This window comes from Globicephala melas, chromosome 5 (assembly GCF_963455315.2).
Source record: "Globicephala melas chromosome 5, mGloMel1.2, whole genome shotgun sequence".
Lineage (NCBI taxonomy): Eukaryota > Metazoa > Chordata > Mammalia > Artiodactyla > Delphinidae > Globicephala > Globicephala melas.
Window position 1 is genome coordinate 27,207,321 of NC_083318.1, and position 24,318 is coordinate 27,231,638.

At 40.2% G+C, this 24,318-nt stretch overlaps 1 protein-coding gene across 10 annotated transcripts in view; it reads right to left on the minus strand.

Annotated features, from left to right (window-relative positions):
• Nucleotides 1–24,318, minus strand: part of ANK2 (ankyrin 2) — a 690,343-nt gene that overhangs the window by 327,726 nt on the left and 338,299 nt on the right. For 6 of the 10 annotated variants that reach the window (XM_060299082.2, XM_060299080.2, XM_060299071.2 and 3 more), the window contains exon 1: nt 14,324–14,482. The exons of 2 other annotated variants lie outside the window; for them this stretch is intronic. In XM_060299082.2, coding sequence (XP_060155065.1) covers nt 14,324–14,407 — 84 coding nt within the window. In that variant the 5' untranslated portion in view covers nt 14,408–14,482. Of the gene's footprint in view, nt 1–14,323; nt 14,485–24,318 lie in introns of those variants that run through there. 2 more of the 10 variants (XM_060299057.2, XM_060299046.2) reach the window with 1 other exon arrangement.

A 24,318-nucleotide genomic window follows, 5' to 3' on the forward strand; every position in this document is an offset into this window, starting at 1 on the left:
CAAAAAAAATCATATTTCAGTTTGTCTTAGGTCAACCACATGTCTTAGTTCAACCACAAAATAAAACGTTGTACTAAAATGAGCTGAGTAGTGAGCACTCCATAAATAAAGTGACATATGAGCCATCAAATGAAATACAGGAGCAGAAAAGTATTTTTCCCTTTGCAACCTAAACAAATTCTAATGTATTTAGTTGAAAATTAGCAAGAACTATCATAATGTCTACTCACAGTAGACTGGAGATTCCTTTTTCAGCCTTACTTTTATATTTGCTTTGAGTTTGGTTTCATAATTCTAAAGGTAGAAATATTTTATTATGAGACAAAATACCATTTTCCATAATTCAGTTCTTTGATTTCCAAATTTACATTAATTTTCAAGAATTTTTAAACTTAAAACATAAAAACAGCTATCTATAACTGCCAGCAACTGAAAATAATCTCTAATAAATATCATAGATGTAGATTACTATTTACCAGTTTATTTGGTCTTGAGAAAGTGGCCACAAAAAACAGAAAATGTTTTTTGATTGTGACTAAAAGGAGTTCTTTTTCCAATGGAAAATGACATATCTGCATCATTAAAGAAGTACAAACGTTGACTAGATACATGGTGAAAGCAAACTCAAGAACTACAACATATTTTCTAAAAAAGTAATACTGAAGTCCACTTTTCTCAGAATGTCTTATTTTAATACGACTGTTATCAAATATTATCTTATCTGCAATTTTGGCTACAGATATGATTTTACTAAATGATAACTGAATACTATCACTTAGAAAACATGGCAAATTTTGTGGTATCTTTTGCTATCATTTGGTAATATCCGAAGATTTGTTATACACACATATATATGTGAATACATGTTCATATGTATTCCACTGGATATATTTTTACCAAATCTCATATTCAATTTCAAAATGTTAGATTCAAGTAGAAATTACACTATAGAACGTGAATTTTGGTCAGCTATAACACAGACACTTATCATCTGTTACCTAAGTTAGTATAAGCACCTCATTTCCTCAAGGTCACTTTAGGGTCAACAGACATATTACTTTTCATTGTGGCAGGCCTAGGGAAAATAATCAAATTAGAACTGTAGAAAGAAGAAGCAAAATATCAATTCTATTTTTAAATATGTCAGTTATACAGCCTTGAAATTACTGGGTAAATAATAGGTGAATATGTACTTGACAACTGCCATTGAACAGAGGCAAGGGATCATTCTCATACCCCAGAATATTCAGTATAAGGAAAAATGTAGTCAGCCATACCTGCCTAAGTATCAATCACCCCCATGAGGTACTTATTTGTATCAAAAACATTCTAGGAGTTCCATGTTGGATCACATATTCTCAGTTTACTGAATTATTCATAACTGTTCATTTCTTCAATTCATATAGTGTTAAATAATCTCTACTCAAAATAAGGTTCTTCTGGAGGTTTAAAAAAAACGTACTATGAAAGGTTGATATGCATTCATATAGAAATATACAAAGAGCTGTATAGTCAGGAGAGAATATAACAAGATCTAAACTCATTGATCACCTTGAAATGAATCTGAGAAACCATTCCAAAGAGTAAAAATTCCAAAATGCACACTAACATTACTTTCTTTATTACAAAGTATTAAGGCAAAATGTACATGATATTTGAATTATAGATTAGGCCATCTAGGGACTTCCCTGGTGGTGCAGTGGTTAAGAATCCGCCTGCCAATGCAGGGGGCATGGGTTCGATCCCTGGTCCAGGAAGATCCCACATACCGCAGAGCAACTAAGCCCATGCGTCACAACTACTGAGGCTGCATGCCACAACTACTGAAGCCCACGTGCCTAGAGCCCATGCTACACAGCAAAGAGAATCCATCACAGTGAGAAGCCCACACACTGCAACGAAGAGTAGCCCTCCCTCTCCACAACTAGAGAAAGCCCGTGTATAGCAACGAAGGCTCAACACAGCCCAAAAATAAATAAATAAATTTATTTTAAAAAATAAATAATAATAGATTAGGCCATCCCATGATAATCTCTACATGACCCTTGACTCCTGGGTTGAAACTTGAGACGGCCATCATAGATCCTGGCATACACAGATGAAAGTAGCCAAACCCACCCTAGGAAGGAAGCCTGTTTGAATATTTGGAAATTCAATTTATAGCTTCCAAATTAATAATCCTGCTGTAGACAAGAATCTAAAATCTATACATGGCATATCACTAGGTTTAGAATGAGGATAATTCATCATAGAAACTTTCTATAACAACAACAATAATGAAGACACTTCAAACATCCAGGCAACTATGAGTTAGAGTATGGTTATAACTTTTTTTTTTAATCAAAAGCTTCTAAGCCATTTACAATATATCATAGCTGAAACTCAGAATAATACAAATGTGCATGTATGTGTGTATATAATTTTTTCCTAAACTCTTTGACATTGTTATAGGCAGCCTACAAAAAGTATATCCTAATAACCTTTGGGAAAAGAAAAATTAATTGCTCTGCAAAGGAAAAAATACTTCCATTCAGCTAATTGTCTTCACATCTGGATAAATTATAAATAAAATGTTGTAAAAATATAATCATCCCTTAAAATTATTATCAGGAAGAAGCAATAAGGAAAGGAACTTCACTCTTTCATTGGACTCTGGCCAGTGACTCAGTAAATTGTTCATGAGTAGTTCTTTATCTGATCAAGGCATTCTGTCAAAGTAAGAGTAAGTTCCCAAACCACATACACTTGTTGCTGTTGCCTAAGAACTACCTTCACAAATCAGGCATGGAAGCCATTCCGGGTCAGGCCATCTGGAAGAATTTGCAGATGGAACAGACCTCCTATCCTCTCAAAAATGAAGGTTCCCACATGGGCCAGGAGAAAAATGCCTGATTGCCCCATGTAATAGCCCAATCACTCCTACTGATTCTTTAACAACTGGAAAGAGGTCCCTGCTGTGTAATGAGATTATGGAACACATGATAGATTAGTGACCTTTTGAATTAGGACAAGCAACATGAACTCACTAACAAATTCCCCCTTATATTGGAGAGGCTATGTTAAGGGTGTCAGCCATTTGACTAAAATAGCTGAAGCACAGATGCAAATACCAACGTATAAAGCTTCATTCTTCAGTGTTCCAGTACTAAGACTGAGAACTCACATCTGGCTAGGATATTGTGAAAGCATCTGATAATTTTAGTCAACAACTACATAAAAAACATTTTCCTATTTGGATTTATACTTGTGTTTTAAACTATATTTGAAAAAAATCAATCAAAGTAGCTTTTTAGATTCATTGACCAATCAGTGAAGGCATATTGGTACAATGGGTTTTGGACAATGGGTTTATTCTTTCATTCTTGATCCTATTTTAATTGTTTAAAACTTTGTTCTATTATCACAGCACAGGGTTTTGGAGACAGGCAGAATGGTAGGTTTGACCCGGGGTAAAACCTGGGAGAGCTACATGGATTCAATCAGGGAAATCTTTCAATCCCTTTAGACATCAATCTCCTCATCTTTAATGTGAGAATAATGTAGTACCCACTCATCGGATTATTGTGAAGAGAAAATTAGATAATCTATGTAGAACTCTTAGCACAATGGCTAGCACCTAATACTGTAATAAGCTCTCAATATTTTTAACTATTGCTTTTTATTTTTCTACTTATTCTTGTAAAATGTTGTTCCAATGAGGTGAACTATTTTTCCTAATGAATAATTTTTCTATAGTTAGATTGCTCATCTTATTGGATGAAACATAATTTATTCAAACAAGTTTGACTTCGGTAAACACCATAAAGCCATAGAGAACCTCCATTTTACTTTCATTATTTTACTATTCTTACTCCTCATTTGGATCTTCTAGACAAGATAGAATTCCTTATCATATTAAGGAGATAGTAATTAGGGAATAATCTTGACACATAAATACGTGTCAATAGAGCATCCATTTTTAAAAAGTGTGTGTTTGGGTAATGGATTTAAGTTTGCACACATCTAGCAGTATCCTCCTTCTCTGTCTCCCTTTGATCAGCTACTCTTTGAGGTTACACATGAAGTCCATGCCTTTGAGACTGAAGAGAATTGGTCTATATGGAATATAGTGGCTAGACTAGCACTATACCCTAAATAGCTGAGCAATTCAAACCAAAACCCAGTCACTATTCATCCTAAAACCCCAGTACATGGACTTATTCAGAGTCTCAGAGTAATGTATTACTCACAAACATTTTATTAGTGCTATTCAAATGTGGTTTTCAAAACAGTCTAAATTTATGAAAACAAATGGGTAATTTACATTAAGGCTTTCCATAGTCACTACTATAAATTATAGGCTATGAGGAAAGTGTTACCAATTGCTGAATTCTCAAAGCACAAATACAAAATTCTCAAAGCCTTTTACACATATACTTTATTTTACTCCTGTCACTTGCTTCAGTTTGTTCTGTATGTTGTCCTGGGAGAACCAAATCCCTTTGCTAGAACTAGGGGTAAACTCCACAATGTAAATTCTATTCTAATATCAGATTCACATGTTCAAAATGATCAAACGATTATAGTACCTTGAAACCCAAACCAAAATAACTGCTCTGCAGATAAACCTCAGATACAAATTTACTTTATCCTTCTGAATCACAAACTTTGATGCATGTCTTCAAAAACAGGTGGAAGAGAAGCTACTATGGGACATTTCCTCTATCCTTCTCCTCACCTGTGCTACATAGGATAAAGCATTATCACCAGGATAGAGCAGTACCTTGACTTTCTACAGAGGATGAGAAGCTGACCATCATACTGAAAGGCATATTAGCTTTCTTCAGGAGATTTAGAAGAAACATCACAACCCTGAGTATGACAAATTTGCCTCCACCCTGTCACAGGCCCACATCCCCATTACATGCTGTATGACCCGGCAATGCACAGGTGTGTGGCATATAGCCACATCAAAGTACTGGAACAGAGGAGTGCTTACACAAATACACCGTTATGATAACCCTCTCGTCTGCATGCTGAGGCAGAACAGAACTGATTCCTATAGGCTATTTATGAAGTCTCTCCGTTGGCCATTTAAACATAAGCTTTGGAACAACTTTTCTACACAGATGATGATACATGATAAATCATGCTAAGCCTCAGTTGCATAGACAATTATTAAATATACTACTACAGCTCATGACAACAATATACATATACCAAATCATATGTAGATCTCATCTTTTGAATTTGACTGATTTAAGAGGACACTGAAAGGATTTACTGTGTCAGTTACACAGAAAATACTAGACAATTGTGTCAGGTGAAACACGGCTAACACAGATTTGATTGGATGTGTGAAAATTAGGTAGATGTTCATACTCATTTTAATAAGCCAATAGCATGGATAGTGCTAATAATTCTAATGGTATCTCTGAACTACTGAATGAAAAGTGTCTGTATTTGTCCTAGTTTTTTTCCTTCCTGATTTTCATTTTTGAATATTGGTTTTTAGCTTTGCTGCCACCCCTCTGTGCAATGATTACAAGATAATGCTACAAAATAAGAGAAGAGGGCATCTTGCCACCACACTGTCTCAAATCAGGGCAAATATTGAGAACACCCAGGAAAAGGAATATTTAGGGATACACATTTTATGAAAAGAGAACTAAAATCCTGACACAGAAAATACCAAATTTCTCATACATAATTTTCATAATGTTTTGCTTCTTTAAAGTTTTCAATAATTTTTTAAAAGTTAGAACACCCTCACCTAAACTGGCTCAATTTGCCACATAGAGATACTTGTTGCTAAAGATCAGCATTATAGTAAATTATTACATTAAAATACTTATAAAAAGGTATCACTTTCTAGTACTTGGTGAAATGAATGGTCCACCTTTCATTTTTAACTTCTTCAAACTTGCAAAATCCACACAGATCCTAACATTTATTTCTGTTTTCATAGTTTTACTTCTAAAACACTCCTTTACTTCTTTCTCTTTAAACTTAAGTGTTCTCTGAAGTGGCAGCAGCTATAAGTGTCCTTACTTTATGGGTAGAAAGTCCAAGTAGGCTAACATACAACAGATATAATAATAACCAGATGAGAAAAGCCATTTTCTTTTTTTTTTTGAGAAAAGCCATTTTCAGCTAATATGTCAAGTCTTAGAAATTCCTGTGTAAGTGTTCTAGGTAATTACAGCCCTGGGTTAACTATACCAGTATCTCTTAAGGTAAAGGTAGAGGTTGATTATTTGTATAATTTCAAAAAGCATTCCTATGCTTATTTTTTGGAATTTACTATTGACTACAGAAATAATGTAGAAACATGAATAAATATGGGGCAAGACCTTCACAGATGAATGATTAGTGATATATTCTATAAGAGAAGGACACAGTATAATCCCCCAAACAAAGTGGATTCCAAAATGTAAGCCTAGAACTGACCAAGGCTCAGAGCATAAGGACATGTCAGAGAGAGTTCACCCACAAAGTTTACAACTGTGAACTACATTAAATGTCTCACCAGTTTCGTAATCTTTAATGTAGCTTGTAATTGTATGGCTGAGGTTGCTCCATCTGATTGCCTGTGTATCCCCTTCCTTCATACTTAAGTATTAGTTGAAATTCAAAGCTCAGGGCTATTGTTCACCCATTCATATGGCTTAACGTTTTAACAAAATCACACTGATCTCTTGCCCTTCTCCAGGCTCCTGAGAATTAATTTTTGGCAATGTACAACAAAATAATTATTACTTATAATATAGGTATTACATAATATTTATAATATTTCTCTGGATGGCTTATTTTTTTGATAGAAATGTCTGCTCAGGCAGATTATAAACTCAGTGAGGGTATCAATCATTGACTTTTAGTCCAGCAATGCCATAGCGGCTATTGCAGTACTATACACCTGGCAAACCAGTTGTTGAATTAAAGGAGCTTTCCTATGTGTTAGGAAGAAACATCTAAATTAAACTGAGTTAAACAAGTTGATTCTTAGAAATCAAAGCTCATTAAGCAAATGTTACAAATCAAGGTCTTTGTCTTAATGAGCACAAACACAAATTAGTGGGTAAAAGAAAAAGATATTTGTCTGTGAGTTACCAGAAAAACATGAACAAAAACTAGGTCTGATAACTAAGTAGAAGCTTAACCTCTAGATTTACGTGTATCATTAACTAGAACATTTCTTACTGTCTCCCTCCAGCTTTAAAAAATTGACCCTCCCTAAAAGGTTGGCAAGTATTAATGGATTTCAAAGAAAAGAAATACCCTATCATACTGACTTGAACTCGAGTATATAAAATAATTTTTTTCTATCAAAAGATTGTCTCATTTGGTAGCAATCCCAACTCTGCCCTTCCAAAGTCAAAGGAAATTGAGATGGTAAGTTTATTTGTTGTGATGACTCTTGCCAGTGCCCACTGATATAAAAATAAGCAGTGGCTTTGTTTCTGCTACCCACAGGAATTAGAACAGAATACAAGCAGGAAAGAAATAAAACTGTAGACACATTTATAATCTAGTATGCTCTAACAAATGTAGATTAAAAATCTGAATTCTATTTCAATATGCAATCACTTGTCTCTTCAGAAACTTTATCAAGAAGGAAAAAGAAACCTCAAACACTTCAGAAAAGAGTATATGAAAAAGAGCCTTCCATAGAGCAATTACTTGGAATATCATGCTCACAAAGTTCCTCAAGGGAATAATTAGAACTCATATTGTGAAAGTAGGATCAAGTTTTCATGTTAGCTTAATTTAACACACCTAAACCACATGATACCTGTTTGCTTCTTTTGTTGTCCCATTCCTTTCTGTGGATTTTCGAATAAACATCTGAAAGAAACTGAAAGAAACATCTACACCAACATATCAGAAAATATAATGGAAGCAAAAGGAAGAGAAAGAGGAGTCCTGCTTGGAAGAATATTATAGACATCCAGGAAAGACATCCTCTTTACATATTATTCCCAGAGATTAGAGTGGGCATTTTGAAAAACATGATCAACTGATGAAAGATAGGAAGCAACAATGGGGGAAAAGATCTGGAGGATATCTTGGCAGAAGATGAAACTATAGATAGCTTAGAAGCTTTGCTAGAGACACAGGAATAGCTTAGCATAGAATAGTTTAGCATCTGGTTTCCATGGGAGAAATGGTTCAAAATATGGCATTTGTTGATTGGTGGGGAAAATGTCTATCATTTCTCCATCTCTCTCTCTGTATAAAGTCCCTGAGTCTCCAGTTGCTCATCTACAAAACTGGGATAATAATACTCAATGGGAGTTATTTTGAAGATTAAATGAGATGGTGTATGTGAAGCATTCTAGGTTCTAGAGGTAGAATAAGAAGAAGATGGGAGAAAAATGCTTTTGCTTCTTTTGTATCACTGCTGTTGCCATCTAGACTTAAAAGAAAAAAATGTAAGAGCCAAGTAGCAATCTAACACATCTAATTGAAATCAGAGATTCTTCTTTCTAAAATAACTCGACTTCATGACTGCTGACCACTTTCTAAAGCAATGGTTCTAAACTCTAGCGCACATCAAAAAGAGTAGGGCACCAGTTAAAAACCCTCAAAAGTGACTGAGCAGGTCTAAAGTAGGTCCTAAGAATTTTGTTCTTTTAGCAGGCAACCCAGGTAATTCTAGTAGTTGTGGTCAGCAGACAGCACTTTACTCTAAAAAAGGATATTTTAGGATTAGTTTCTAGCTATTACGTACATATGAAATTAGCAGTGAAAAATATCAGTATCATGAAGGTGGGTCAAAAGAGATGGAAAGAGAGAGACAGACATAGAAAGAAAATCACAGAATACTAGGTTGTAAGGCAGGGGTCCCCAACCCCCGGGCCGCGGACCGGTACCTTTAGGAACCAGGCCGCACAGCAGGAGGTGAGCAGTGGACGAGCTAGCGAAGCTTTACCTGCCGCTCCCCATTGCTCCCCATCGCTCGCATTACAGCCGGAACCCTAACCCTAACCTTCACCTCCAGCCGTGGAAAAATTGTCTTCCACAAAACCGGTCCCTGGTGCCAAAAATCTTGGGGACTGCTGTTGTAAGGGATTTTTCCATCCAGTAAAAAAAATTTCCGTTATCTCTGACAGATGGTCATTTTAAATACTTTCAGTGATGGGGAATTGCTGTCTTCAGGCAGCACAGGCTATTCTGGGTTATAAACTGATATAAAATAAAGGGTAAATCATAAGTTTTTGGAAAATTGAAGAAATGTGGATATTATTCAGGGTGAATTATATATTAAAGCCTTTCTAGACTTGATTGGACAAGATAAGGCACCAACTAAATTCAAAACTAATTTGACTGCAAGACAAGGTGAACATCCAAATGTTGGATCTGCTACCTGATTCCACTGAAAAACCCATGCTTTCCATGGCTGCTGTAAAAATAAACCTTTCACTATGTCTCTCATTCACATTTCAATGGTTCAGCATTTCACTCACATATCTGGCACTACTTTCATCTCCCCATTTAGGCAGTGGCAAGTAAACAGCAATAAAATTATATAAAACAAAAATATTTCTGCAAAGGTCATAAATATTTTCAAATAATGGTACAGGTCAAAACTTCTTAAATGAATATAAGGTATCCTACAAAGCCATTTTATCTTACTACTTTGTTAAAAACAACACTACATAGTTATACATTCATCTTTATATAGTTATTCCACCAAATGAGGAAAATAGTTATTAAGCCATTTAATTATTTACTTGTTTTAGAAGAACTCACCAAGCCTAGTGGTTTCAGATGGCTCTGTCACATGTGACTGACGTTTGAGCATTTCCATTATCATTTATGTAAATTATCTAAGGTTCGTGCAGCCTCCTCCAGTGTAAATCCACTGCCATGTCATTGATACAAAATTGGAAAGTATGGGTGCTGCCCACTAATATGGTCTTGGATTCTTTTCATCTAATCTGCCAAAATATTGTTTGGGATAAGAAATTTTTATAGAGTTGGCTGGCATTTAGAACAGGCTAAACACTTACCCTGATACATTTCACACAGTTGCCAATGCTTCCTTTTAGTCCAGGATCCCAGGTGAGAATTCCAGTAGTTTCCATATCCTCTTCTCCACTGAACCCTCACTAGAACGTCAATCCCAAATCTGTGTCCTAGCTAATATTTATTTGTGTGAAATAACTGAGCCTTAAGGAAACTATTTTTTGAAGTATTAAATGAAAAAGGTTTCTATGAATATTTTAGCAACAATACTATCTGATTTATTTTCCTTGGACACTAACGAGCATCCAATAATAAATAAATCTCTTTCTCCCTCCAAAAGTATCTTTGTGTTCAAGCTTGAGAAAGAGAAAAGCAGCCGCTGACATCCAGGAGCTGGCCTGTTACTATCAGCTTGACCTAGGTGTTTTGCTGTTGAACATAAATCATTTCACAGGGCATCATCATCAGACCAGGCCACTCTGTGACCACGATGGAGCAGGACAATAATGGCACCTTATCGTGTCTAAACACAGACAAAATATGAACATTGTCCAAGCCACAAAATTCTAGCCATCCCTCTCTCTTGCTGAGAGATTGCCACTTCTTTACTGACTACAGCTTTAGTCTCCCCTCCTACAGCTAAGATTTATTGGGATACACAGTCATAAAACTGTTCCTGCTTTCTGACAGCACCCAACCCAGAGTGAGTCCCCACTTTCTTGGACCCTCCCCCAAATCACTCATTCAAAGCCCGAACCTAATGAGTCATTTCAAACTCGGTTCCTTGTGATGTGCATCCTCCCTCACTGCAGTGAGTCGGAACCCCAATACACCCAACGACAGGTGTTTTCCTGGTGGTCTTTGCAGGGAGAGCGCTGACGAGCTCAGTCACTAAAGCCAGAACAGACATTCTTAAGAAAAACTAAAAGAATTTCTATCTTCCAGATACTCACTAAAATTCTAATACAAAATAAACTCCTTGAGCTTATTTTCTCACATTGTGGCTTTTTTGGCAAAGGACCCTTTAGTTCTGTCCCTCAGAAGAATTGCTTTTGTGAGGTGTAGAATAAACAGGTGGATTATGGCTCAACTGTTAAATATTTACTCAAGGAAGAGGCATGTTTCCAAAAATTATGATTCAACATGTTAGATCAACACCCAGGCCACAGTGAGCCTGGTGGCCCATAATCCTGGATGCTTATGTAGAATCCTATAGGGGGACTTCCCTGGTGGCACAGTGGTTAAGAACCCACCTGCCAATGCAGAGGACACGGGTTCGAGCCCTGGTCCGGGAATATCCCACATGCCACGGAGCACCTAAGCCCCTGGACCACAACTACTGAGCCTGCACTCCAGAGCCCGAGAGCCACAACTACTGAACCCGTGTGCCACAACTACTGAAGCCCATGCGCCTAGAGCCCATGCTCTGCAACAAGAGAAGCCACCACCATGAGAAGCCCGCGCACCACAACAAAGAGTAGCTCCTGCTCTCTGCAACTAAAGAAAGCCCACGCGTAGCAATGAAGACCCAACGCGGCCATAAATAAATAAATAAATAAATAAAAATTAAAAAAAGAATCCTATAGTGGATTCAATGTGAACCTCTAGTAGAAAAGCAGACAATAGAATTAAGTGACGTGGCATTGACTTTGCTCCAATTCTTGCTTTTCTCAGATTTCATCCTTATTAGGGATGAATATCTCTCAATTATTATTTCCCCAACAAAGCACATTTAATGGTCTTTATTAAAGTTAGCAAGAGAGGGGGATGTCTGGTATTTTCTGGCTTGGACAATTTAGAAGTTTCTAAATAGGAAAATTTAAATTGCCTGCTGTGCAAAAGATGTGAAGCAATAATCTAAAGACCTGGGGTACATTTATATAAATCTCAATAATTTGTATGAGACAAAATGTTTCCAATTATAGCATATAACTTCTGACATTTTGAAAACTGACTAGTAGCCTTTGCAAAGTACCAATAGCATATTCTGCCTCTCTCTAAATTATAAATAGACTTTCCTCTACATGGTTTATTCCAAAAAACAATTCCATTTAAGGGAAGAGCAATAACACCTAAAAGCTACTGCCATCACCTATATATTAAATACTGCTCAAAGAATTTTATACACATCTGTGTGTGTGTGTGTGTGTGTGTGGTACGCGGGCCTCTCACTGCTGCGGCCTCTCCGTTGTGGAGCACAGGCTCCAGACGCGCAGGCTCAGCGGCCATGGCTCACGGGCCCAGCCGCTCCGCGGCATGTGGGATCTTCCCGGACCGGGGCATGAACCCGCGTCCCCTGCATCGGCAGGCGGACTCTCAACCACTGCGCCACCAGGGAAGCCCCACATTATTTTTAATCCTCACAAAATACCAAAAGGTATACATAGCTGTTCACATTTTACAGATGAGGACCTGGAAATTAAGCGAGAGGCTCCAAACACACAACAGTAAATGATAGAGTTATGGTGATAATCCACTTTCATCTGACTTGCCAAGCTGAAGGATGTTTACCTGTGTGCATGTGTGGTATGTGTGTGTGTTCTTTCTAGGTGAAATTACTTTTAACATTCAAAATTCACTGTGTTTTAACCGCTCATTTAGTATGTGCCTTTTAATATATGCACAAACATACACACACACTCAAAACTTGCTATTAATTGCTATCATTTTGACTGCAAGTTTGGAAAAGAATTTATTCCTAAAATAAATATGTTTGAGAAAATGGAGCTTTAAAAATATTACAGTTATCACATATGATGATTTCTTCTTCTCTAACCCCTCAAATAACTTTAAGATGGCTTTGGTCGTGTGAATTTAGTATCATCACTCAGAGCTTAAAATCTTCTTGAGATATGTTCTCCACCCCTTTAATAGTTCTGAGTATATTGTTTCTAATACAGCACAGGGAATTCAGAAATAAATTAAGAGGATTTTGAAATGATATCGTGAATTCAAGCAAAAATTCCCTTTTTCTTTTTCCCTATCTCTTGCTCTCTTTCTCTTTTCTAGTTGTTTTTTCTTTTTTAAAAAATTATTGATCAATTAGCTAACACTCTATAAAAATGTCCTCGAGGGCTGGGGGATCCAGAATCCTTAAGTACAAAAGGACATTCTACCAATGTTCCTGCCTGCCCTGAATTATCCTTTTACGTTTATCAGATTGCATCACTATCTTCATGCTATTATCTAAAAACTGTCATATGTGGGCATGCTTTTTTTAACCAAATTACACGGCACTGTACAAATATACTAATCCCTTGTTTGCCAGTGACCTTTTCAATATCAGAGGTTTGGAATTATTTCAAATTTTTTAGATTAGGAGACATTTAGTACATCAGAGATCTACCACTTTAAGCACAATGCAATTTCAACATTGTCAAAATAAAAAATATTCATTTGCTCATGATACTTATTTTTTTAATCTGCTCATTCAAAACCCCAAACCATCTAGCTTTGGAATCCATTTACATTAGAATCATAGATCCCGCCCATATTATTGACTCAGGAAATAAATGGATTTTAGGAGACTTTATTTAAAAGGCATCTCCTTCAGAGGTGGAGCTCAAAGAGCTCTGTGAGGCTGCAACAGTTTCCCAGGAGTCAGGCCATAAAGAAAGAAGTGCTGGCACTGGGTGGGGCTGAATAGTTCACATCTTTTCCCACTGTTTCTCACTGGTATGCTTCCATGAAAATCAAGGGTGTGGGAATGTATGCCAGGGTAGGAAATCCTACAGACTGCTTTGTGTGCCCAACACCCCCTAACCCATGATATCTTTAGCCGTTTATCTTAATCAATGAAAGAGCTATCACATTAATGTCTGGAAAAACTGCAAAGGAGCTAAGCAAACCAAAGAAATGTCATGCTGGGGATCAAATTTCTCCTGTCACATCAGTCTTTTCTCCTTCGGAAGAATACACTTAGCACGGATCCAAAAGGCATTTGCTGTCCAGCCATCTCAAGATCGTCACGGAGCCAAAACATCTGGCCCCGAATCTTCCTTTTGCTCCATAATCCACCTTGCTTAACAGTTCCTTTTAAACTCACCCATTCTAAAAATAAAATGACTCTCTCTGTACCCAGTTAATACCAGAAGCATCCATCAGTGGCCACAGTCCTCAATAATCCACATGCCAAACACACCTTATCTCTGTGCATTTCACCACGCTCCAGTCAACGTTATCTATTATGAACCGAGGTCTCTTTCCTATTCTCAGAAAGCAGTGCTTTGCACCTACCTCTTTAAAAAGCAATGCTTGCACAGCTATAGTCTGTAGTTACTCTTAATGCTCCATGGTTTCTACAGCCTCACTGATATTACACACTCACCCATACACACACATCTCTACACAGACATTCCTAATTCCAGCAGTTTACCTTTTTGGGTCTTTTTCTTCTCTGACTACTGCCATTGAACTTCTCCCCACTGTCGCTTTTCTGAGCTGCATCTTCGTTCATCATTTTGAACAGTTTGGAAAGAAAACAGCGCTGCCATTAAACCCTGCCGCCTGTCCAGACCACTAGCGAGTATGCACTTACTGGAGGAAAGCTAGAGGAGGAGGGGTGGGGAAGGGGCGCGCACTGGGAGGGTGAGGACGGTGACGTTGCCATGGCAGCAGCTGCCACAACTGTTTATCTGACTGCATTGTTCAATCTGATTCAACCAATTACCATCAGGGACCGGTTACAAGGAAGAAAGCCTTGAAAAAAACATGCCAGGGACTCGAATGATTTGGGGACACTGCTGGTTGGTTTTTGACACACCCGCAGTCCCAATGGCTCTCAACCCACACACAAAACCTGCACTTAATTTTCTTCCTACAGGTACTTCAACACAGAGCAGATACAGTGCGTAATGAGAAAACTATAACATCCTTGAATGTCTCTGAACCTGAAGAGGCACATTTTAGCTGGCGAAGAGGCTACTCAAGGAACAGGATTAGCTATTAATATCCTAAGGTAAATGTAAGAAAGTTATATTTTTAAGATGTTATTCACTTGATTCCAGACGATAATCTTTCAAAACTCAGCTCAAGGATGATTTCTGTTGTAAAGCCTTGTGAGCAGGCTCCCAGCAGCCAGGTAACAGATCTGTCCCTCTTCTGTGCCTCCCCTTTCCACTGAGCCTTTCTGACATAGCACCCGTAACACTGTTCCATAATTGCACGTTTACCCAGTTGTCTACTTTCGACAGGCCAAGAGCTTCTTAAAGCCAGAGACTGAGCTGTGTGTGTGTGTGTGTGCGTGTGTGTGTTTGGGTTGGGGGAGATTGCTGAATTTCCCGGAACCAAGCATGATGCAGTGGTACATTAAAGACACTATGGGCTATGGGTGGGCTTCCCTGGTGGCACAGTGGTTGAGAATCTGCCTGCCAATGCAGGGGACACGGGTTCGAGCCCTGGTCTGGGAAGATCCCACATGCCACGGAGCAACTGGGCCCGTGAGCCACAATTACTGAGTCTGCGTGTCTGGAGCCTGTGCTCCGCAACAAGAGAGACTGCGATAGTGAGAGGCCCATGCACCGCGATGAAGAGTGGCCCCCACTTGCCACAACTAGAGAAAGCCCTCGCACAGAAACGAAGACCCAACACAGCCATAAATAAATAAATAAATAAAATTAAAAAAAAAATGACACTATGGGTAATACAAATATAAGAAAGTTGTGGAGTTAAAACATTTTATAACTGATCTTTTAAATCTTCTTAACCTAATTCTCTCTATTGACTGATGAATAAAACACAATTCCTGCTCTCCAGGAGCTTATAAAGTTCCAGAATTCTTCTTGATAAGAAAAGAAATTAGAGCCTGTTTTTATAACAAGAAACCCAATTTTATCCTATTGGATTGAGGTGGCCATATTTGTATGTTTAAACATGTTAAATTGTGGACGCAACCAGAGCCCAACATGTTTTGTACAAATACACACATGCACACACTAAACACTCATCCCTATTCCTAGAAAACAAACTCAAAGCACAACACACAGAATACCGAAATGGGAAAAATAGAGTAAGGATTAAACCAATGAGATAATGTATATAAATACACTTTGCAAATTGAAGGACCCTATGTAAATGCGTTATTGCTATTGTTAATCCTATTATTATTACAAATATAGGTAATTTTCAACTCAGAAAAGTATATCTTAAAAAGGTTTCTTACAGGAAAACAGCTACCAAAATTGGGAATTCACCTTTCCAGTAAACACAGCAAGAAAAACTCAGCTTTTCTCCCCACTGCTGTGGATTGCTCCTTATCTCTGCCTGACCTCCCCTGAGACCCTTGCCACTTCCTCATCTAGGGTCAGCCCCACCTTGCTGCCTCTCATTCTCTCCACCCTCCTTCTGCTTGAGCAGACCCATCCCACCGTGATGCCTTGGATCCCACAAACAGGACAGAAGCAATAGGACCCTTTTCTCCTAAACAAAACCCTACAGGAACTTCTACAGAAGCTTCTAAGAGCCCAACTCCCACTGTTGTCAGAGCCTTCATGAAAATCCCTCCTGATACCATCCCACTCCTCCGCTATCCCCTCACCGAATCCCTCACTCATTCCCTCACCTGTCCCCAATGTGCCTCCCTTTTTGACCTTTCTTAGGAGCACCCTCAGCCTGGAAACTGGATTAATTTACTCAATAAATATTTATTGAATATCTACCATGTGGTAGGAACTAAGCACTAGGGACACACTGCCCTAACCACCAGGGATATAATGGTGAACAAAACAGGCAACATTTTTTGCAATCACGGTGCTTATATTCTAACAGGGAAAATAGACAGTAAACAAAAATAATAGTGGTAAGGGCTATGGCGGAAAAAAGTAGGATAAAGAGTGATGGGGAACAGATGCTATTTTAGATAAGGTAGATAGAACACTCTCTAGAAACCTGAATGAAGTTAGGGACCAAGCCAAGCAATTATCTGGAGGAAGATTATTTCCTTATTGCATTTAAAAATAAACCTTGGGCCCCTATTATATGCTGTGCAATGTTTTAGGTTCCATGTGGGATGTAAAGATAGACACTAATCCTGCCCTCAAAGCAAAGAGAAAAGCAGTTCAAAAGTCCTAAAATGGGAACTTCTTGTCAAACATATTAGGAAAACTATGATACTCCAAAAGGGGAAAAGAAGGGAAAAGGAAAACTTTTCTAGCAACTGGATCCATAGGAGAGATATGTTACTAATATCCTTCATTCTCATGTGACGCCAGAATGGGTTTTTCAATCAATCGGTTTGGTAGCCCAATTTGGAACCTAATCATTGCTTTTACATCACCTCTGCAGTGTATATCGCAAACAGATGTACTTCATATTTCACTACTTTATGAATCAGCAACTTTTTTTTTTTAATTTATTTTTTTGGTTGCACCAGCTCCTTAGTTATGGCACATGGGCTCCTTAGTTGCAGCATGCATGTGGGATCTAGTTCCCTGACCAGGGATCAAACCCCGGCCCCCTGCATTGGGAGTGTGGAGTCTTAACCGTTGCACCACCAGGGAAGCCCCAAGCAACTTCTGATTATGTTTGAACCGCCTCTTGTAACAGTGCCTCCTCTGTCAACATTCAAATATATAGTACACGGCTTAAACACTCAGATGCAGGCCTCCGATTCTGACAATGAGCTATAACCTCTTGCTGCTGCCTCTAAACTTTTATACAGTATACTTTCTTTACAGAGTGAAAGTACTGCACACATACTAGACCAGCATACCACAGAGGTCAGCACCCATCCTCAAACTGTAAAATAAAAATCTCAGCACATAAACAGGTGCTAGTAACATTATGTTCATTACAGCTTTAGAAGGTACATTTTATACGTACAGAGAACATCAACAACATGTTATGGTACTGTGAATGCGGGGGGTTTCTCTTTTGAAGCTTTCAATCAATTTCTCAGTGCCTCTCTAGTGGGCACTCCTCCCTGCCCGTCCTCATAGTGCAGTTTTTTTTGTTGTTGTTGTTGTTTTGCGGTACGCGGGCCTCTCACTGTTGTGGCCTCTCCCATTGCGGAGCACAGGCTCCGGACGCGCAGGCTCAGTGGCCATGGCTCACGGGCCCAGCCGCTCCGCGGCATGTGGGATCTTCCTGGACCGGGGCACGAACCCGTGTCCCCTGCATCGGCAGGCGGACTCTCAACCACTGCGCCACCAGGGAAGCCCTATAGTGCAGTTTTTTGTGGGCACGTGTCCAACTGGACGCTAAGCTCCTTGAGGGCAGTATGTGTCTATCTTTGCATCACACGTGGAACCTAACACATCGCGTGGCATATAATAGGGGCCCAAGGTTTATTATTAAATGCAATAAGGAAACATTTTAAATACCTACCATGAGTCTATGCTTATGGTTAAACTTCTAATGGGTAAATTCTTCATTTCTTAGATTATTTTGTGTACCTTCTGACTTCTAGGAGCTATGCATAATTTCAAATAAGATTTTTAAAGACACTTGAGAAATTGGAGTTGCTGCAGATAACATAGCAGCAATAATAGTACGTTACATTTTAAAGCATTTTATAATTTGTATAATTTTTAGCTCCAAAACAGAAAATCCATGAAGACTGAGATCTCTGTCTGCTCACTGATATATCCCAAGCACTTATAACAATCCTGGCATTTGACAGACACAAATATTTAGTAACTTTATGGGATTCTCACAACCACACATGGAAAAAGGTTAAGATCAATCATAGCACAGGTGAAAAACTGAGGTAAAAAGCAGTTTTGGTGACTTTCCCAAGATAACAAGGTTAATAAGATACAGAGTTAACGTTCTTCCGATTCTAATGTCACTGTTCTTTTATTAAATCATGGCTGGCTTCAATGAAGAGCAGCCACTTAATAAAGTGCAGGAAGATGGAAACTGCCAAGAGCAGAAACTACAGTCGGATGACAGTGACCCTAGTAGAAAAAGGAAAACTTTATTAGTTTTATGTTAAGCATATTTTTATAGGCATGGCGTTTTAGAGGTGATTATATTAATTTTAATAGGCCTGCTGTTCCATGTTGTTGTCCAACTGCAGCTGGGAGGAGAACCCTGGGTACATGACAGAGTGGACATGACTCCAGGCACAGCAAGAGGGGCTCAAAGTGGGACTGGCCCTGGTGATTGGCATCAGAGAGAGGAAGTGGTATCATGGCTGGGTTCAAATCATATCAGGATATGTCCTGTGCCCAGCAGTGTTTTGGGCCAAGGCCACTGACTCTGTACCTCATTTCTATCCTACCTACCCATTCTTGATACTTTGCTTCTTCTGTCATTTATCTGAGCGGGGTAAATTTCCCTGAAGTGTAAGCAATTGTGTCTATGTTTAAGTCCTAACCCTCCAGCACTGTGAATGTGATGAAATCATGTTAAGATGAGGATGGGTGGATTAGGGTGAGCCTTAATCCAATGACTGGTATCCTTATAAAGAGGGGGAAATTTGGGCACAGAGACACACAGCGGGAAGATGGCCATGTGAAGACTGAGGTAGGAGCAATGTAGCTGCAAGCCAAAGAAGACCAATTGCCAACAACCACCAGAAGCTAGGAAGAGGTAAGGAAGGACCCTTCTCTAGAACTTTCAGAAGGAGCATGGCTCTGACAACACCTTGATTGCAGACTTCTATCCTCCATAACTGTGAGAGGATAAAGTTCTGTTATTTTAAGCCACCCAGTCTGTGGCCCTTTGTTACGGCAATCCTAGGAAAGTAATACAACCATATTTTCCAGCCACCCTTGCAGCTGGACCCAGCCATATGACCTAGTCCTAGTGTTATGGCACGCAAGTCTGTGTGCCCAACGCACAGTGAGGCCAACCAATACCAAAACTTCGGAGTTTAGAGCAGCGAAAGGTTTCCTGCAGGCCAGACAAGGATGGCTGGCTCATGCCTTAAAAACCCCAAACTCGCTGAAAGCTTTCAGCAAAGCCCTTTTATAGGAAAGATGAGGGAGGGGCATGGTTAGTTGTTGCATACTTCTTGGGGTCAGATCCTTTGTTCTCTCTTTTTTTTTTATTTTCATGATCCTTTGTTCTCGGTCAGGTCATGATGTTCTGTTAACCTCCACCAAAACAAATGTTATTCTCTGGTCTGACCAGAAAGCGCAAGGTCCCAAGGCTCAACTTTCGCCCTCTGAGGTCCAGACCCCGGCTAAGAGGAGGGGATCCCTGCGCGGGCAGTTACCCTGCCTGAGAACGTTCATCCAGCACCCCATCTGGGTCCTCCCAGCACTGCCCAGGCCCAGCTGAGGAGGCAGATCTCAGCTGGCAGCACCCTCAGGGCCAGGTCCCCAGACCCTGCCCAGCCGTCATCACTGAGGGAGCCCGGCGCCCAGGACCCAGCCAGCCCTCAGGCTTTTCATTTAAACTGGAGAGAATCATTTGTATGGGATCGGTAGGAATACGTGTTGTAGCAAATACCCATCAGGTGAATCCCCAGCTCACGACAACTGCCCTCTTTGAGAAGAGCCCCAAGCACAGAGGTGGACCTGAACTAAGGATGTGCAGTGTCCTTACCACATAAGCCCGACCTCGGGCCACCTCCTTGGGGTAGACAACTGACCTACACTGGACCAATTCTGGAAACTTGAACAGAGAGACTCAGGCTGGTTGAAGCTGTTACCTTAATGGCAGTGTTCATATACTCCAGTTGCTGAGGCCCCCGTGCACTGCGACCTATGGAGACTGGAGCCACCATTCAGTTGCGGGGGGTGGGGAGCGGGAGGGGTTCGCCACTGCTTCAAGGCCTGGGCCCAGCCAGCGGACACCACGGCCAGGGCCCCGGAGCTCTGCGGGACACAGCCCTCAGCCTGTCCCAGGGCCCCTCAGCTCACTCACCAGCCCTGGAGGGCCCCAGAGGGCCTGGAGGGCCCCAGGGAGAAGGCCGCAATCCAGCTCTCACCGTGCTCTCTGCTGCAAGGACCACTGCCAGGCTGACTGTCGGCAGAGCAGGACTAACTCACGTGCTCAGGCTCTCACACTAACGGCTGTGCACCGGCTCCACCCCTATTACACCAGCCTATAGAATGTGGGTGGAAGTGTATGCCACTCTCAGGCCTAGCTAATACAATCTTCCCATGAGCAAGCTTTTTTTTTTTTTGTGGCCATGCCAAGTGGCATGCAGGATCCTAGTTCCCCAACCAGGGATCAAACCCATGCCCCTGCAGTGGAAGCACAAACTCTTAACCACTGGACCTCCAGGGAAGTCTCCCCATGAGCAATCTTACCTGTTTTTCCCATCTAGTGGCTGAATACAGAGGAAGATATAACCTGGAAGGTGGAAGAGCAACAGGTCCAAAAAAGCCCGAGTCCCTGAATCACTGTGTGGAGGAGGGACCCTCTTCTTCCTGTTCCCTCCTCAACTGACCCTCATTAAACCTGAGTAATTTTTCTCGTGAGTGCTTTGTCGTTATGGTGTTGTTCGTTACAACAGTTAGCCTGTGGTAACTAATCATATCTACTCATGTTTTCCAGGGAATATGGAGTCACATTTCTATTTTAGGTTGCCTGTTACATGAATGACGCTTGCAGTGCATCAAAGCTTTTAGCCATTGGAAATGGATCTTGTGCCCTGGAGCAAAGGTGCTAGTCTCATTTAAAGAACAAAAAGAAAAAGGAGGAACACATGTAATTAGAGGTGAGCAACATTGTTGATTAGTGGTGGGTAGGGGAAAGGGATGCCTGACAGCTCTAGGGGATCAGAATCTCAGAACAGATTTTGTCCACTTTCCTCTTCATCCTGTCTCTCTTCCTGGATAAATCCTTTGCTGCTTTTCCTATTTCCAGAAGTCATTGCTTCTGAGCATAGTAGTCTCCCTTCTCTGCCCCACTGAGTATGAACACATAGAATGCAAGTCTATCATATAAGCAAATACAATGCCTTCTCGAGGTTCTCTAAGGATTTTTCTTTCTTTTTTTTTTTTTAATATTTTTGTTATCAGTGGGGAGAAAATGAAGGAAAGATAGCAAACAAATGAAAAAATTAGTTTCTCAAAGTTCACAATGGTTGGAATGTACATAGTGTTGAACTCAGAACTGCTCTCCTCTGGTGCTTTGTCTGAATTGCCAGTTCTGCACAAGTCTTATTCCATATCGTTTATGTTCCTTAGGAGACCTGGAGGGAGTCTATTTAACAGTTACACCTCCTTGGAAGCTAAAGTCAGGCTCAAGGGCCAGGCAAGAAGCCGTCTTCATTTTCCTCTCCCAGTTCTTTGCTGTCCCACCATCGGCATCAGCAGAAAGTACTTCCTCGCCCTCCCTGGGATCCTCTCCTCCTTCTCTCCCCTGTACTCCTCTTCCATCATTCATCTATTTCATGTAACACATATTCTGTTGGATGACAGACTGCTATACGCCAGGCTCCCTGGTTTAGGGGCTTTAGCATGAATTAAATAATCTTTGCCTTTAAGGAGTTTACAGTATAAAAGTGGTGATGGTCATTGAACTAGAAGCATAATAACTCTATAGGGGATTTTAAGGGTCCTGTTCTCTTAGGAGGACGCTTTTTAAGCTTTTATGAAAGCATAAAAAAGGGACATCCAACGTAGTCTGAAAGAACAGAGCAAGTTTCTGAGTGGAGGTGACTTGAATATTGAGAAGACTTGAATGATGACTAGGAATGATCTAAGTGGAAAGGGAAGTATAAGGTGAGATTTGGGAAGAATGATTCAAGCAGAATCAACAGCACAGATGAATGCCCTCTGGTGGGGAGGAACGTTCAATTGGCAGAACTGAGACAAGGCTCCCATGGTTGTATGGGGGTAGCTCCTAGTCAGTCCTGCAGTAATGACTTCACCCTGGGGCTTAACGGTTCAACAAGTGTGCCTGTCCACAGACTGGTTATTGCCCCATGTAGGTATCCAAGTGTGATACCTAAACATTATTATATAACTTGTGAATCATGTAGCAAGATGACCCTGTTAGCTTACAAAGAATATGTACTCAGAACTAGGATGTTAAAACCAGGTGGAGATGGCCAGAAGAAAGCAGATTTTGCAATCATGTAACATACTTATTCTGGAGCTTCGAGGAACACATTTGGAGACAGAAAAATCCAGTCCTCACCCTGGACGGGAAAGATTCCATGATCACAAAACTGAGTGCATCTCCTATGAAGAACTGGGAAGACTTAAGAAGCCACACACAGCAACATCCCTCAGCCTGATGTCACCAGGTGTCCTTTGGCAAAAGTATATCCTTTGTGCTTATTGCAGCAAATTTAAACTAAAACAAAGTAGTCATCTTCACAGAGCCACCCCTTCAGTCTTCTGTGGGACATTCTAGGCTACAGCAAAGCAAAGAAGAGGGAGTCATGAGAAGAGGCCAGAAGTATAGGTAGGGACTGAGGCATAAAGAGTCCAGTAAGCCATGTTAAGGATTTGGGATTCAGACTGCAAAGCCATGTGAAGTCGTTTTAATGACCTAAGGAGAGAAGTAAGATGATAAGATATGTTTTTTTAAGAACATTCTTTATAAAGAGCTATTCAATGGGACCTGAACAGAGAATGAATGTGAAGAGTTGTGTTTAAGAGGCCATATCAGCAGTCTGGGAGAATAATGATAGTGGAGCGGACAGAGGCATTAGTTAGTCTGTCACCATTAACGGTGCTACATTCATAAGTTCTGGAAGGAAGTGAGAAGTAAGAAGAGGGCGGTGGGGAGACATCCTTCCTAAATAGCAAGAAGAAGGAGACCTCATCTTTGTTAAAGTCTCATATTGAGAAGAGGCCTCAAAGAAAAATTTTGGAAATCCATCTCATTTAACAAAGAAAGAACAAGACTCAGAAAGATCAGAAATTTTCCCCAAGGTTCCATAACTAGCTAGTAGTAGAAGGAAGACCAGGATCCAGGACTCATGCCACCTCACTGAGCAGCCTTTACACCATGGTAATCTGCACGTGGGTGAACTTACAAAGCCTATGGCAAATCTTATCTATTTTTATTTTAAGTTAAGGAACCCTCAGCTCTTACATAAGATGTAACAGAAATTAGAGAGAGGGCTTCCCTGGTGGTGCAGTAGTTGAGAGTCCGCCTGCCGATGCAGGGGACACGGGTTCGTGTCCTGGTCTGGGAAGATCCCACATGCCGCAGAGCGGCTGGGCCTGTGAGCCATGGCCGCTGAGCCTGCGCGTCCGGAGCCTGTGCTCCGCAACGGGAGAGGCCACAGCAGTGAGAGGCCCACGTACCACAAAAAAAGAAATTAGTCCACTAAACAACCATGCCCCTCAGGGAATGATTGGGAAGAAGGACCCTTGTTTCTCATGTAAACATGGTATGTGTCCAACCCCAGACTGGAGCAGGCTCAGTAGATGTTTCATTGACATGGATCTTAAAGAAGCAGCAGCAACAATTGATTAGGGACCTACTTCTTTCCCTTTAAGCCAGTCTTACATAAGG